Consider the following 15,374-nt stretch of genomic DNA (forward strand, 5'->3'; position numbering starts at 1 on the left):
ACCCTGAAGAGGGATGGGGAGGTAGGGGGAACAGAAATAAATTGAAGAATATAACCCTGAGCCACAATACTGAGGACCCATTGGTCCGATGTTATAGAGGCCCAGGCCGGGAGGAAAGGGGACAGGCAGTTGAAGAAAATCCAGGAAGCAGGATCCAGAACACAGGCTGAAAGGTCGCCCTCGAGCGCACCCTCAAAATGCCCGCTCACCACCTCGCTGGTTGTAGGTGGAGCTCAAATGAGCGGAGACATTGGCTGGTGGCCTTACCAGCGCTTATAGGTCTTGCTCTTCTTGCGGAAGGGCTCCAACCAAGACTGACTTTGCAGCTTAAACCTCTTCCTTGCCAGCCCCGGGGTGTACAGGCCCAGGGTTGCCCTCAAGTCTTTTAGACCATGCAACTTGATGTCTGTTTGTTCAGAGAACAATGCTAGAACGTCGAACGCGAGGTCCTGGATTGACTGTTGAACCTCTGTGGAAATGCCCGAGGATTGTAACCAGGACGCTGATCTCATGGAGATGGCTGCAGCCATGGTTTGTGCCACAGAGTCTGCCGTATCTGAGGCCGATTGGACGGCTGCCCTTGCTACCGCCTTGCCCTCCTCGAGGATTGCCAGGAATTCCTTCCTGGGGTCCTCTGGCAGCAAGTCCGAAGACTTGGCCATGAACTGCCAGATGTTAATGTCATAGTGGCCCAGCAAGGCCAGGTGGTTGGCCACTCGCAGCTAGAGGCTGGAAGATGAATACATTTTTCTTCCAAAGAGATCGAGCCTCTTTGCCGCTTTATTTTTAGGTGTCACACCTGGTTGACTCTGCCTGTCACGGTCATTAACTGCAGACACCACCAGTGAGCTTGGGGCAGGGTGAGTGTACAGGTATTTATAACCCGTAGCAAGCACAGAGTATTTACGTTCTGCCTGCTTGGAAATGGGGGGGGCAGCGATGAAGGCGTCTGCCACAGGGACTTAGTAATTTTAGCTATCCCCTTGTGCACCTGGCAGGGGCTGCCGAACTTAGCACATCGAAGAGAGAATCTGAGGGCTCGGCCAGTTCCTCAGCTTCTAGTCCCAGGTTCAAGGCGACCCTCTTCAAAAGCTCTTGATGAGCCTTGGCATCATTCAAGGAGACCGGGTGAAAGGGCCTAGTAACAGCTTCGTCGGGCAAGGATGAAGAGGAGGCAGGTACCGGCGGGTCTGCCACCACCGATGCCTCCTCCACCCTAATCTCTCCTATACACACTGCAGAGGCCATCTACTCCAGCTCACGCTAGTACGAGCTGCAGAATCTTCAAAAGACATTAAAAAGCCATAAATTTAACGGCTTTTTATACTCTTTTTTTCAGCAAGAGTCAAAAGTACTGAATCTCTTGGAAACAAATAGAAGATACACTGGGACTCAAGTTCAAATTAGTCCAACCTGGGAAAATCTGCTGGCTTTCTCATGAGTGATACTTGACTGTTGTCTTAAAATTACTGCAACCGTTATTACTGGCTTTGGAAAGTATCCACAAAGATAGGACAGATCTAAGTAGTGAGGTTGGTGGACTACTTTTGTTATTAAGTGGAGAGAAGACTATCACCATTCTCTCTTTTGTAAGTCTACTGTTGAATCCACTTGGGTCATTAAACAATGTCATCCAGGCATCTGTTACAATAGTAGTAGATCTTTGTCCAGCAATAGACGCTACCCTTGGATCAATCAGAGATATCCATTGAAAATGTACTGGAAGAAGCAAAGACTTCAGTCCAGAAGTTGACTAATGAAGGTACTTATATTAACTCCTTAAGTGAAGAGGACAAGAAGAGTTTGTTAAGCCAGCTGAAAAAGTACACAGACTTGATTCTTACAAATCTACAATAGTGATTTCTGGATTCTACTCAGCCTCTACGTAGCTTTCACAGATGCCTGTCTTATAAAACACCAACGGTTGAGTGGAGTGAGGCACTACCAGCAATGGGGCTGCCGTGTGATCAGGACAGAATAGAGAATTTTGAACATAGCATGGAATATCATACAATGAATGAATGAAGATTTAACTTAAACTTCTTTATCATCACTAGTGGCTCGACCCGATCTTTGTGCTGTTTCCTGGGATGAAAGAAGTAGGAATTCATCTCTTGCTACTCCCAGTCACAACAGCTACAGCTGAGCGTTCTTCTTCCTCATTGAATAGAATTTTGTGTTCTGAAAGAAGTCGCCTTCTGCCTGATCATGAGCATATCATGAAGGACTGGAAGTAACAGATACACAAGAAGACACCAAAGAGTTGTGCAAAACTACAACAAGAAACTGAGACGGATGTAGATGGAATGCTTCATAGTAGGCTTGAGTAGCCAACTTTAATTTTTGTGATGATTTTAAAACATGCCTTAAATCTAATAAAATGGTCATGAAACATTTTTCAGTTTTTACTATGGTGCCATACAGCCCACCTTCGCCCTCACAGTCTCAACCCTCACCCCCACCCCCTGAATTTTCCAACACCGTCCCCTAATTTCCTGGGGAAAACACTGGGTCCATCTGACGTGGGGCACAATCAGATCAAAACCTCCAAAGCTGTGGTGGGATGGAGCTGTCATCCCACCCCAGCGTCATGTGCAAGCCTGTCCTGAGGACAGGAAGCCAGCTCCTTACTTCCAGCTCCTGTTCATGGGCCTTCAGACTCCCTCCGCCCTGGCCACACTCCCAACCTCAGGAGTCCCAGATGTAGCTCATCTGTGGCCACTAGTTCCACCTCCAGGGGCCTTGGGGGCTTTGCGGATGTGGATCCATCATGATGCCCACAGCGAAGGTTCCCAGAAATGTGCTCCACTCACCGGTGTCCATCAGTATCGGGTCCCACAAACTCCCAGTGCTCTGTCACCTGGCTGGGGCGTCAGCAGCACCGACTGAACCCAATAGCTTTGGATTTAAGTGTGCAAGCTGCAGAGTCATAGCTAAGGAGCTAGACTCCCTGGTGCAAAGGGTGAAGCAGGCTCCCAGGGCTCTGTATATGGAGTAGCCACTGGAGGGAAACAGAGCACCGAGCTGCAAGCGCAGGGGACAAAACATCAGGGGTGCCGAAATGGGGGTGGGCCCAGAGGGCTATGGCCCCATCACTTTTCTCAGCCATAAGTGCAAGCGACAGAGGGGACGGGCCAGAGAGGACTGGAGAGGTGCAAACGAGGGGGGGGCAGTCTTGGGAGGAAGAGGCAGCATGATGGCAGAGGCTGGTGGAGAAGGGGTGGAGTGAGCACGAGGTCTTGGGGAAAGAGGCGGAACGAGGGTGGGGCCTTGGGGAAAGAGGCGAGCGAGGGTGGGGCCTTGGGGAAAGGGGTGGGGTGAGGGCAGGGCCTGGGAAGGGTCAGCGCGATGGCAGTGGCTCAGAGAGAAGGAGCAGGGCCTCAGGGGTGTGGCATGGGGGGCAGGGCCATAGTTCGGGTGCCTTTGCCCCCCCCATCTTTAGGGCGCTTCCACTGCTCCTGCAAAAGAGCCAGGTGATGCTCAATGAAGGTGAAAGCTATGCATTAAACTCTTTGAAGCACAGGCCATAATTAACCTGTGGAACTCACCGCCACAAAGATTTGTGCTTAGTAGGGTTGGATCATGTGAACGTCCAGTCATGGTGGAGGGCATAAAGGATTCCTAGCTGAAGTCAGGCATCAGAGCCAGACTCACAAACAAGCTCAGCTCCATTGAGACACCTAAAGGAAACAGGTGGATTCCTAACATGCTCCAGCCCTGGTAGTTCCTCCTCAACCATGCCATGAGATCTCCCAAGGAGAGGGGCTCTGCTTAGGCTCTGGGACAGCTGGGCAGATTATTCAATAACTTCCCCCAGGGGGCTCTCACCCCTTGGTCTGAGACAGGAGACTGGACTAGCTGGATGCTTGGTCTGATCTGAATCAGCCGGACCCGTGCTCCTTCGGCAAGGCAGAGAGGTTTGCTTTGGAGGCTGTCGTTGCGGGGCTGGGCCAGGGGCAGTGGTGCTGATAGATCATGTGCGTGTGGGTCTAGGGATTGGGTCCCACATCAACAGGGCTCCCAGGGAGCACGTTAGGAGCTGAGCTCAGGCGACGCCATCCTCGGTGGAGATTCAATGTGCCAGGAACTGACTATGGCTGGTTTCAGCACCCCCCTGGCGGCCCCAGACCCGCAGGGCTGAGCGTGGCCCGAGGGCGAACGAAGGGATCTCCAGCTCAAACAGGAATTCTAGTGGGGCATGTCTCTGGCCTGTGCTGTACAGCAGCTGAGACCAGACAGTCACAGTGGTCCCTTCTGGCCTTGAGATCTATGCATGAGTGACCCCTCGTGCCCCGCTCTGCTCTCACTGGGGATGGGGAGGAGTTCACCCTGTCTCCCCCAAGGGAGGATGGATAAGTCCAGGAGGAAAGGTGTGGAGTGGGACTGCCCTGGGGGAAATCCTGTTCCCCCTTCCCCGAGCGCTGGGCTCCCCACTGACCCTCAGTCTGGCAGAGAATTCCAGGGTGGAGACTTTTTAATAAATCAAAATCCTTCCTTTTAAATAACCCCTGAAATGGCTGTGGCCTGGCAGCCCTGACTCTGCGGCCAGCTCCTGGCAAGGAGCAAAGCCATGAAGCGAAGGAGTCTGCACCATGGCTGGGGCTGCATGGGGCCAAGAACTGGCCAGCTGGGGCCAGTTCCCATGGGCGCAAGCCACTGTCCATCCCAGAGGAGGTCTAACCATCCCATCTCCCTGCCCTTCTTGGGGCTTCACTTCATTGCTAGCAAGTTCAGCTGAGGAGCAATTTCCATCTCTCCAGCAAGGGAGAGAGAACAGTTGGGAAGGGGCAGTTAGCTAGTAGGTGGGTCAGTATCATCATCTCCATTATAGAGATGGGCAAACAGGCTCAGAGACGGGCTGGGACTCACTCAAGTCCACAGCAGGGCCGCAAATAGAACACAGGAGTCCTGCTTCCTGCTCCTCTGTTCAAGCCCACTAGACCACACGCCCCTGCCAGAGCTGGGGGTAGAGCCCAGGAGTCCTGACTCCCAGCCTCTGGCTCTAACCACTTCACTATGCTACCTCCCTTTGGAAAGGGGATGCATGTTGCCACGCTGCCTGGAGCAGCTCACAACCGTGAGTGCCGAGTCAGGCAGACTGTCAGAAGCAGGGCAGATACCCCAAGCTGGTGGTATGTTCTGTAATCAGATTTCACCAAGCCAGTAACAAATGTGAACTCCTGAATTGCTGTATCAGCCTTACCATGGAATCACAGACCCTCCACTCAGACTCTCCAGTCTATCTTGCTGCCCATACAAACTGGACTTTGTGATAAGATGATTACTTACACTAAAAATCACAGCACATTTAGGTTGCTCCCAAGAGACTGGCTGTCACTTACCCCAGATCAATTGTACTTTAGATCTTACAAGAAAGACAACGCTGGCAGCCAATTCCACAGTAAACTAAAGATTTATTAGCTAAGAAAAGGAAATGAGAGTTATAGAGATGTTAAAGCAGGTGAACTACACACACAGGTGATTCACAGTTAGTAATGCCAAATGGTGGCAGTCATGTAATAAACTGACAGTTTTCTAAAAGTCTTTTCAGGGTACCCAGATTGTCTCTAGGAATCTCTGCTTTGCATCTGCTACACTTCCCTGTCAGAGTCCATACAGTCTAGAGATGAGAGATCTTTCCTTGAATCCAGACTTCCAGCTTCTCACAGAAAACAAGCTGTCAGGGTCACTACCCACGAGGGCTTTTCCTTTGATGACAGTGAGTGCGGAATTCATTTGCAAGCTTTGACCTCTGGTCATCACACACAATGACCATGCTGTGAAAGTTTTTTATTAGCACTGCACAAGGCTTCTTTCTCGTTTGATGATTTGTTTGCTGGGTTATTTAGTTACAGAGGAAAACACAATATAAATGTTTGCTACTCCATTATAATGGGATACAGAGAAGTGAAAACAATACAAGAAACATCCCACTAGTTTTCATGAAGTTTCAACACCAGCTACACTCTTATACATTTAACAATCACTTTGATCTACACTGATACACAAGGGAATTGGCCTGGGGCTCTGGCATGAGCTGGCACCTGCTCTGCCAGCATCACACATGGGTATGCAAATATGTACAGCCCTTAAGCCCTATGGCAATATGGGAGGCCGCTCCACGACCTGGAAGGTGCGCTCATTTGCAATGCGTCAGGGAAGGGGTGGGCAAAGGGAGTGGGGAGCCCAGGCTGCAGCTGTCAGTGGGCAGGGAGTTTGCTCAGCAGGAAAGCCCTGTGCATCTCGTGGTAGGCATTGCGGAGCAGCACATAGGGGAAGCAGGTCTCCAGCATGTCGACCGTCAGGAAGGACGACTCCTCCACGATCTGAAAGAGACACGCAGAAGAGCAGCATCAGGGCCTGTCCCCACCGCGTGTCCCAGCAAATTGCCCCACAGAGCAGGGGAACCCTGGGCATGGCTGCCACATGGGCCTTCTGGAGACCTCTGGGTATTTCATGGGGTGGCCAGCAGCAGGACTGGCAGTAATAATAGCAATTGCCCTAGAGAGAGCCATGTGGCTGGGCATGTAGACCTCAGGGACTGGGCACCCTAGCGAGTCAGGAGTAAAGGACCAGCTGCAGGGAATGTCAGGGGGAAAGGCTGGGCTGGTGGCTAAGGGACTGCCTGGGGACTCAGCAGACCTGGGTTCTCCCCTGTCTCCCTGGGGAACTCATCTCTGCTCTGTGCCTGAGTTCACCCATCTGTACTAGGGGGTGACCTACAGCAGTGAAGAAGGGATAATTCATTAATCTGTGATCCTGCAGGGCAACAGGCGAGAGAGGGGAGCGGTGACTTTCCTGAAGTCAGGGAGCAAGGCAATGGCAATGCAGGGGATAGAACCCAGGAGTCCTGGCACCCTTTGCATGGAACAGCGAGGCAGGGGAGACCAGTGTCCATAACTGAGTCTCTTGCCCTCCTTTTTGCTCTGCAGATGTTAAGGCTCCAGCTGTGGCAGAAATTCACACTGACCCTTGAGAAAAAGTGCTTCAGAAAGAAAGAACAGTGCTGCCCCTGGGGAATGAGGGGCCGGGAGGGGCCTGTGACGGCTGGACATCAGGGGAAAGCTGGGCCATGTCTCCAGGAGAGTCAAGCACAGCGTTCACATTCAAAAGGGCTTAGCCCGCTCCTTGGATGGGGCCTTCCTTCCCTGAAAGCCCTGGCAGAGCAGGGTGGGCAGACTGGGAGATGGGCGTGGGATCATAACTGGCAGCTCCCCCTTCCCCCACAGCACACCTAGCCATCACCCGTGGCTGGGGGACGAGGACGGGGCATCAAGCCGGGGGCAGAATGTCTCCCCTGAATCTTCCCAGCAGGGAGAGGCTGGGTGAGAGGGGAGCCTCTGACACCAGCGCTGGAGGAATGGAGAGGGGGGCCAATGGGTTTCCTTCTGTCTCTAGTGCATGTGGGTCAGGGGAGATGGACCCAGCACCCTCCATTCACAAGACCAAGGAGCCAGGGACAGGGGTGTAAGAACCGTTTGTACTGGTTCCCCAGCACCTCTCGTTCCAGAACCCCTGGGCCCTGGCCAGGGATGAGCCCAGGGCCTGTGCCCACTCTGCAGTCCCTGCTCCCCAGGCAATGCTGCATGGGGCGGCCCATCCCCCCCAGGCACCCAAGGGGATGGGGGGGGCTCAGAGTGGACATGGACTGCAACAGCCACGGAATCCAGCATCCCCTAACCCAGCTGTGGAATTTCCCTCTCACCCGGCTGCAGCCCTGCTGCCAGGCTCCGTGCTTGCCCGCCTAGGTGTCATAGGCCCATGGGTCTGGCTCAGCAGCCGAGCTAGGCACAAAGCCCATGTGCTGGGCTCAGCAGCACTCTCCCCAGATGGGGACAATGAGCCCAGGCAGCCTCATTCACAAGCTCTGGATTGAAACATTTGCATTTAAATTGCTTTGCTGCCAACACCCTGCTCCCCGAATACCAATCACGGGCAGCAGACAGGGGAGCCCTCGCCATCCCCAGACACAGCCGTCTCCTCCCATCAGGGCAGAAATCAATATCCTTCCAGTGCTAATGGAGACAGATAGCTGGCTGCCCAGCCTGCACGGGGGGTGGGACTGCCTGGCGCAAGGGGGTACAGAGTCTGGTGCCAATGGGGCAGCTCCAGGGGTAGCAGCTGCCTTCTTAGAGACCCCCTCTCACCTGCACCCCCTGCCCCACACATTACAGGGGAAAGACAGGTGCATTAAACGGCCAAGGAGGGGTCTCTCCCCAATGGAGAGCAGCTAGGAAGTGGGGGACAGGGGAGGCTGGGTGCATGCTGTGATCTCAGCCCACTGAAGAAGAGGCTGGACCTGCTGATCTAAATTTCTAGGGACTGAAGCCCGGACTCCTCTGACAGCAACTCAGCAGCCGCACCGAGGGTAAATCCAAGTAAGGGCCAACAGTACCCACAGTTCCAAAACCATCCACCAGGGACCAGTGAGGAGCACACACCAGGGCCCTGGCAGTGCAGGGCAAGAGGCAGTAGCTGTATGAGCCATTTGCTGAGCTCCGGACGCAGCCTGCCTACCGCCTGCTCTCCGACTCCTCGGGGAAACCTGGGCCTGGCAGGGTGACTGTGGAATGCACTGACTGAGGGGCGTGGGCACAGTGCCCACTAGCGCTGGCCCCAGGCACTGCAGCAGCTTTCCTTGTGCAGTGGCAGGGGCTTGTGTGTGGTGTTGGGGGTTCGACCCCCGCTGAGTGCCAGAGCACTCGCCTACACAGGGGGCCGGGTGAGCAAAGAGACAGGGGCTCTGTCCATCTATGGGGCCATGATCTCACCCCAGAGACAGCAGCTCGGTCCCCAGGAGGGGACAGATCAGGCTGCCATGAGAGAGCAGTCACCTGGGAGGCCATGGCCCACCACTGGGGCTGGATGTGAGAACCACCGGAAGCAGCTCGCCCTGCTCTGCCCCCAGCAGCACCAGGGCAGCTGGAAAGCCCAGGCTGTAGGGGGACAGCCTGAAACCTAACCCAAGGCCTGGGAAGGGAGCCTGTCTCTGCTCCGCTGACTGCTTTTATCCCCTGCCCTGGGAATAAGGAGGCAGGTGCAGGAGCTCATGGCTGAAAGCTCTCTGGGAGCCCAGCCTCACCTCCAGTCTGGGAGCAGCTCAGCACCAGGCCACCCAAATCCTACCCAGGCCCAGCGTGCCTGGGGGTGCCTCTTAGCCCAAGTGTCTGCCAGGGGGATCTGTCCATTGTCCCCAGCGCGCAGAGGCCTCACCAGGTGCATCAGCAGGGAGATGGATTCACGGTTCTTGGATCGGAGCTTGTCGGTCTCTTGTCCCAGCTGCAGGAGGCTCACGGACGCCAGCTGTGAGGAGGGAGAGAGAGATGAGCTCTCGGGCTCTGCCCGCGGCGCCTCAGCAGAGTCTCCAGTTAATGAGGGAAGCGAACCCACAGAGCCCCCTGGCCGGGTCTGTTGCTTTGCAGAGCGTGGCTGGGCTAGGGCCTAGGGCAATGCCCCTGGGGCGTGGCGGGGAAGGGGTGGAGTGTCCGCAGTGCGTGGGGAAGGGCGCCGAGGGCACCTGAGGGGCTGAACCTTGCTAAACATGTCTCAGTAATGAAAACTAGCTCTAAAGATTAAGACCTGTTGGCTTCTCCAGTGCCTGGGGATGGGGCAGGGCAGAGGCCTGCCCCGAGCAGGGGCCCTGACGGCTCCTATTCCAGCCCCAGTTTGGCACCGAGCCTGGAGAGGGGGAAAGCGTGCCTGAAGTAGAGACTCACTGGGCACAGGGAGGCGGCTCTTCACCCACCCCCTTTCCTGGCCCCTGGGTTGGGGACCAGCTGGGGAAGCTCCGAGCTGGCAGGGAGCTAGCGCCAGGCCCTTTTGGAGCTTGGAACTGGAACATCAGGGAGCTTGTGACAGAGCAAATCAGTGACCTGCCTTCACCAGGATCAATGGGACCAAAGAGACATCTGGGCTGGGAGACTGTCTCTGACACCAGCCTTAGCTGGGCAGGAGGAGCAAGGTGAAAATGCTCATGGGGCACCTGGTCAGCTGCCAACTGTGCATTGGCCAGAGCTGCAAAAGGGTTTAGCTCCCATTGTTCGAGGGGTGGCGGGGGGGGGGTTCTCCATTGCTCCTACTGGAGGGATTCTCCATTGTTTGCAGTGGTGGGGGCGGGAGGGGGACTCATCATTGTTTGCAGTGGGGGAGAGGGCTCTCCAATGTTCACAGCAGGGGGAGAGGGATTTTCCATTGTTCTCAGTGTGGGGGAGGGGGATTCTCCATTGTTTGCAGTAGGGGAAGGGGAATTCTCCATTGCTGTCAGGGGGAGCTGCTGGGTGTTCAGCACTTTTGACAGTCCCTCCCCACCTGTCCAATCCCATTAGCTGAATCTCAGAACCGGGTCAGCTCCCCATGCAGGGCACAAAGAGAGGGGCAGCCAGAGGCTCCCAGACTCAGGGGATGTTGACACACACCCAGGTGAAAGGCTGGCTTTGCTCTCCCTAGTGCTGGGCCTAGGGTGACCAGACAGCAAGTGTGAAAAATCGGGACGGGGTGGGAGGTAATAGGAGCCTATATAAGAAAAAGCCCCAAATATCGGGACGGTCCCTATAAAATCGGGACATCTGATCACCCTCGCTGGGCCCAGACTCATACCTCCACTTCCACCCGCCTCGCCAGTCCATGTGCGGGATACAACATCCCCCCGATCCCAGCCAGCTGTGGTTTGGGGGGGGCAAGCCACGGCCCGGTCTCCTCGGCCCCTCTCTGCCACTCACACAGTCAGAATTGCTTCTTCCAGAGGCCTGGGCCCACTCCCAGCTCAACCCCCTCCAACAGCCTGGGAGCTGCGTGGTTAGTGCTGCCATGTGCAGGAGATTACAGTCTGAGCCCACGTCTACATGACCGGGTCTGCAACAGTGCTGTAGACAAGCTATTGTAGTGGCATATTGTCAGCACTTCCTACAGCAAGAGAAGGGGTTTTTCCATTGTGCTAGGAGCCCCTCACAGCCCCTCGAGGGACGGTAGCTGGCTTGATGGAAACATTCTTCCCTCGACCTGGCTGCATCTCCACTGGGGGTTGATCACACACCCCTGAGCGCTACAGCTACATCGACCTAAACTTTTAAGTGTAGAACAGGCCAAAACAGACAGACTGACATCTCCGCAAGCAAGCACCCCTTTGCTCCATGCCGGGACACTGGGGTGGACGAGAACAGCGCCCCCAGTGAGTCGCCTGCACCACTGGCCCCAAGCCATGGTGTGATGGAATCCCCACCCCTGAAACATTCCCAGCTGTTGTGGGCTGTTAGCTGCCCAGGGGGACGGCACTGATGATCTAACAGGCTCTGTGATTCTTCATGCCCCCTGTGAAGGGCAACCCGGGCTTGGCACCAGTCCTCCGCATTATTTATCTCTGCAGATGCCTGGACACATCCCCATGCCCTGCATCTGTCTCCAGATCTCTGTGCTGGCCGATGAGTGTGCAGCAGCAGGCAGCGAACGGGCATGCAGAGCACAGATGGTTTGTTTTCAGCTGCCCCCCGCAGCTGAGAGCTCAGCGCTGCCTGCCCTTGGCATGCTCTCACTACCAGCCAGCTGTGAGGCTCTCCACTCCTCCACCAGTGCCTGGGCTTTGCAAAGTGCTTGGATTTCCTCCCTGTAGAATGTGCACATTGATGCAGGGGTCTGCCCTCCGCCACATGAGAATACGTCAATGTATCTGATCTCACACACACCGAGGTCAGTTAGGAGCAGCTTCATTGCAGTAAATGGAGATACACCAGTGCAAGCAAGATCAGGAGCAGGCCTGAGTAACCAGCCCCCCTCAGCAGCTGAACCATGCCAGTCACTCGGTGGCTTGGGCCTGCCAGACCCTTAGCCTAGTGCAGCGGGTCAGGATCTCAAAGTAGGTCAGGGCCTCGTTCTAATAGGGTCACCAGGGCTGCCTTGCTGGACTTGCTGGGGCCAAAGCCCAAGCCCAAGGGCATCATCCCTGGGTGGCAGGGCTCAGGTTACAGGCCCCCCATCTGGGACAGAAGCCCTTGGGCTTCAGTTTTGGCCCCACCAGGCTTTGGAATCCAGCAGGGTTCGGGTGGGCTCAGGCTTCAGTCTCCCCTCCTGGGGTCGTGTAGTGATTTTTGTTGTCAGAAGGGGGTCACAGTGCAATGAAGTTTGAGAACCCTGGCCTCGTGGATACAGCACTGCACTAGGACCCAGGAGACTAGGCCTGTAGTCCTGGCTTCCTGCTGGGTAATAAGGTGACCAGACATCCTGTTTTGAAAGGGTCAGTCCCATATTTAAATCCTCCTGACTTTTTCTTAAAAGCGGGCAAATTATCCTGTATTTTCTGTCTCCCCTGTCATCAGTACGGGCGGGTCCTGCTGTTGGCCGGATCCCTGCTTGCCAGCCACCTGCCCACCAGCGGTGAGTGGGGGGTTCAGTGGCCAACGAAGGGGGTGGGTGTGCAAGGCTGGTGGCTGGGCAAAGCTGCAGCATGCAGGGCTGGCCGCTCTCCCTGCTGGTCTGTCAGCGCAGCCTCTGCTGGTGCTGGCTCTCAGCCAGCAGGGACCTGCTTCCTGTCTCTTTTCCGGCTGGGATTGGCTGTGCACTGCAAGCTGCGGTGACTGGTGAGTGCGGGCCAGTGCCAGCTGGTTACATGTCACCTCTACTGCCCACCCATCGGCCCTTTACGTGTTCCCCCTCTCGCTGTCCTCTCCCTGCTTTGCCCCTTTGCCCCCCTGCTCCCTGGCGGAGCCCGTCCCACTTCCAGCACCGTGCAAAGAACCAGCCCCTGGTCAGAGTGCTCAGCTACCAGCAGCCTGGCCGGCAGGCTCCTTCATTCCCCCACTGCCTCTGGCTGGGCTGGCGCCCCAGGAAAGCCCAAGACCCCCCTGCCCAGGGCGCTGACCAGGAGAAGCCAAGCCCTGCATGTGCCAAAGCCCCGCACAGCGCAGGGGCTTAGAACCCTCTTCACCCGCCCCCCAGGGAGTATGGGGCTGCTCTGTCCCCTAAGCACCCTTCTCTGCTGAGCCACCTCTCTGGCCTGGTTTGCTGAAGCCCCTGCAGTCAGGTTCTGTGGGCCCTGGTGCACAATGCATCCTTAGGGCTTAACCCCTTCCTGCCCATGCTGTAGCCATGGGACAGGAGGCATCTGGATTATGCTGGTGGCCAGCAACAGCCTGGAGGTGTTAGCTGCCTTTCAACACTGTGTGGGCCAGAAGGGACAAGCTGCTTCCATCCACCAGGCGGGGTGATTTGGAGATGAGCTCTGCGAAGACACAGGCCACATCATGCGCACAAACACACCCACATGCCCACACCCATGCACCCCGCACCTGGAGACAGCTCCCATCCCTTCCCTCCCGCCCAAAAGGCTGTTGCTGGCCACATTCTGCTGTGAATCCTGGCAGAAATCTGAGGGGGTGGCGCATGTGACCCTGCATGCCCCTGCCCCACGTGTTGCCTTGGGAAGACGCCTCCCCTATGTGAGAGAGGTGTACGGGAGAGCGTGTGTGTCAACTCTCCCTGTGTGAACCCTAAAGCCTGAAAGATAAGAAGCTAAATAAAAAGAATCCAACTACGCAGGATTTCTTTTTAACAGGAGCTCAGTCACCTTGATGTTAATCTGAGCGTTTGTAAGGCACAGCTCTGATTGGTTGCCGTAGAACTCGCTTGAATATGAGTAATTTTACCAGGTGTCCCGTGTTCAGCATAGGGAAATATGGCCACCCTACTGGGTGACCTTGGGCAAAACTCTCTGCCTTGGATTCCCACCTGTAAAATAGGGACCATGATACTGCCCTCCTTTGTAAGGCACTTCAAGAGCTAGGAATGATTGAGACTGAGGTATTGTTAGCTGGCAACGGTAGTAGTCTGTTATCCTCTAGGTGGACCAGGGAAACACTAGGGGAAATGCAGTTTCAGTTCCCTGTTCTGACACAGACTTCCTGCATGACTGTTACTTGAGGTATGTCCACACTGCAGTTAAACACCCACAGCTGGCCTTGTCAGCTGACATGGGCTATGAGGCTGTTTAACTGTGGTGTCAAGTGGGGTGGGTCCCAGAGTCTGTGCTCAAGCATGAGCCTTAATATCTACACCACAATTCAACAGCCCCAGAGCCCGAACCCGAGTCAGCTGACAAAGGCCAGGCACGCATGCATTTAATAACAGTGTCGACATATCCTTAGTCTCTCTGTGCCTCAATTCCCCAGCCATATGATGGGGATGCTAGCCCTGCCCTGCCCCCGCGGTGCATGTGGGGATAGATACATTAAAGATTGGGAGATGCACAGATGTTATAGCAATGACTAAGCTAGACCGATGCACAATTTACAAGTCTGTTACACTGTGATGCTTCTTCAGTAGGAAGTGAACTGAGAATTAACAACTCGTTACACATTGTGGGCCATCAGGAGATGCCAGCTTTTGGTTACTATCACCCAGGCCAGACCTAAACCAGCAGCTGATCCCTGAGCTCTCAGCAGGGTTTGTGGCTGCAGGTGAAACTCGTCCACAGAAAGTATGGCGCTGGCTCGTTTTGCGATCTCTGATGTTTCTCATCAACAATGAATCAGGTTCACTCCCTAGCTGGCTGTTTTCCCACAGGCCAAAAATAATAGTCTGATGCACAAGTCTTTTCCAATCCCCCAATTCCTCTGTCAATCACTTACTGCGAGCCAGGGAGAATGGCACAGAGATTTTCCCTGGTGTCTGGCCTTGGGACTCCAGAATTGCACGGAGCAAGGGCTCAAAAGCATGAAAAGTCTGAAACACTCGGAGAGAAAAGAACCAGGAGGCACTGGGAACCAGGCAGTGGCTTGTCCCTCGCTAAATTCCCCCAGTTTAACAGATGGGCAGGCAAAACCCTGCCAAGATTGAGCTGTGCAGATAGGAGTAAATTGCAAGCTTATCCAATATGCCATCTTATTGCTCTCCAAAGGCTCTTGCTTGTTTCTCTTTCCTAGGAAGGAATTTAAATGCCTCTGAAGAGCTCAAACAAGAACTCCCCGGGGAAGGAATCACTGTTTATTGACAGCAGCAGCAGCAGCTCCCTGCTACCCTCCCCTGGGGCATGGTTAATTAATTTCTGTTATAGTACAGCAGGCCTAGAGACCCAAAGGACAGGGCTGGCCATGTAAACACTGGGAGACAGCCCCTGTCCTAAAGACCTTACAGTGGAGAAAACAGACAAAGGGGAGGGGGCACAGAGACAGGTGAAGTGACTTGTCCAAGGTCACACATCAGGTCAGTAGCAGAGCCAGGATTAGAACACAGCTCTTCCCAAATCCTAGCCTGGGCCTTACCCACCAGCCTATGCCAGAGCCTCCAGCCAGCCTTTACCCCATGTTCAGTCTGCACCCTGTTTGTTCAGGGGGGAACTGGCTTCCCAGCCAGCCCAGCTGGACTCATTTGGGAATCATCCACCTGGA

General features: G+C 54.9%; 1 protein-coding gene across 1 annotated transcript in view; it reads right to left on the reverse strand.

Moving 5' to 3' along the window:
- Positions 1 to 5,394: 5,394 nt before the first annotated feature.
- Positions 5,395 to 15,374, reverse strand: part of NCKAP1L (NCK associated protein 1 like) — a 70,887-nt gene continuing 60,907 nt past the window's right edge. The window contains exons 30-31 of the mRNA XM_038378851.2: positions 9,214 to 9,303; positions 5,395 to 6,326 (exon numbers count right to left, since the gene is read on the reverse strand). Coding sequence (XP_038234779.1) covers positions 6,201 to 6,326; positions 9,214 to 9,303 — 216 coding nt within the window. The 3' untranslated portion in view covers positions 5,395 to 6,200. The remainder of the gene's footprint in view (positions 6,327 to 9,213; positions 9,304 to 15,374) is intronic.

The sequence above is a fragment of the Dermochelys coriacea genome, chromosome 20, assembly GCF_009764565.3.
Source record: "Dermochelys coriacea isolate rDerCor1 chromosome 20, rDerCor1.pri.v4, whole genome shotgun sequence".
NCBI lineage: Eukaryota > Metazoa > Chordata > Testudines > Dermochelyidae > Dermochelys > Dermochelys coriacea.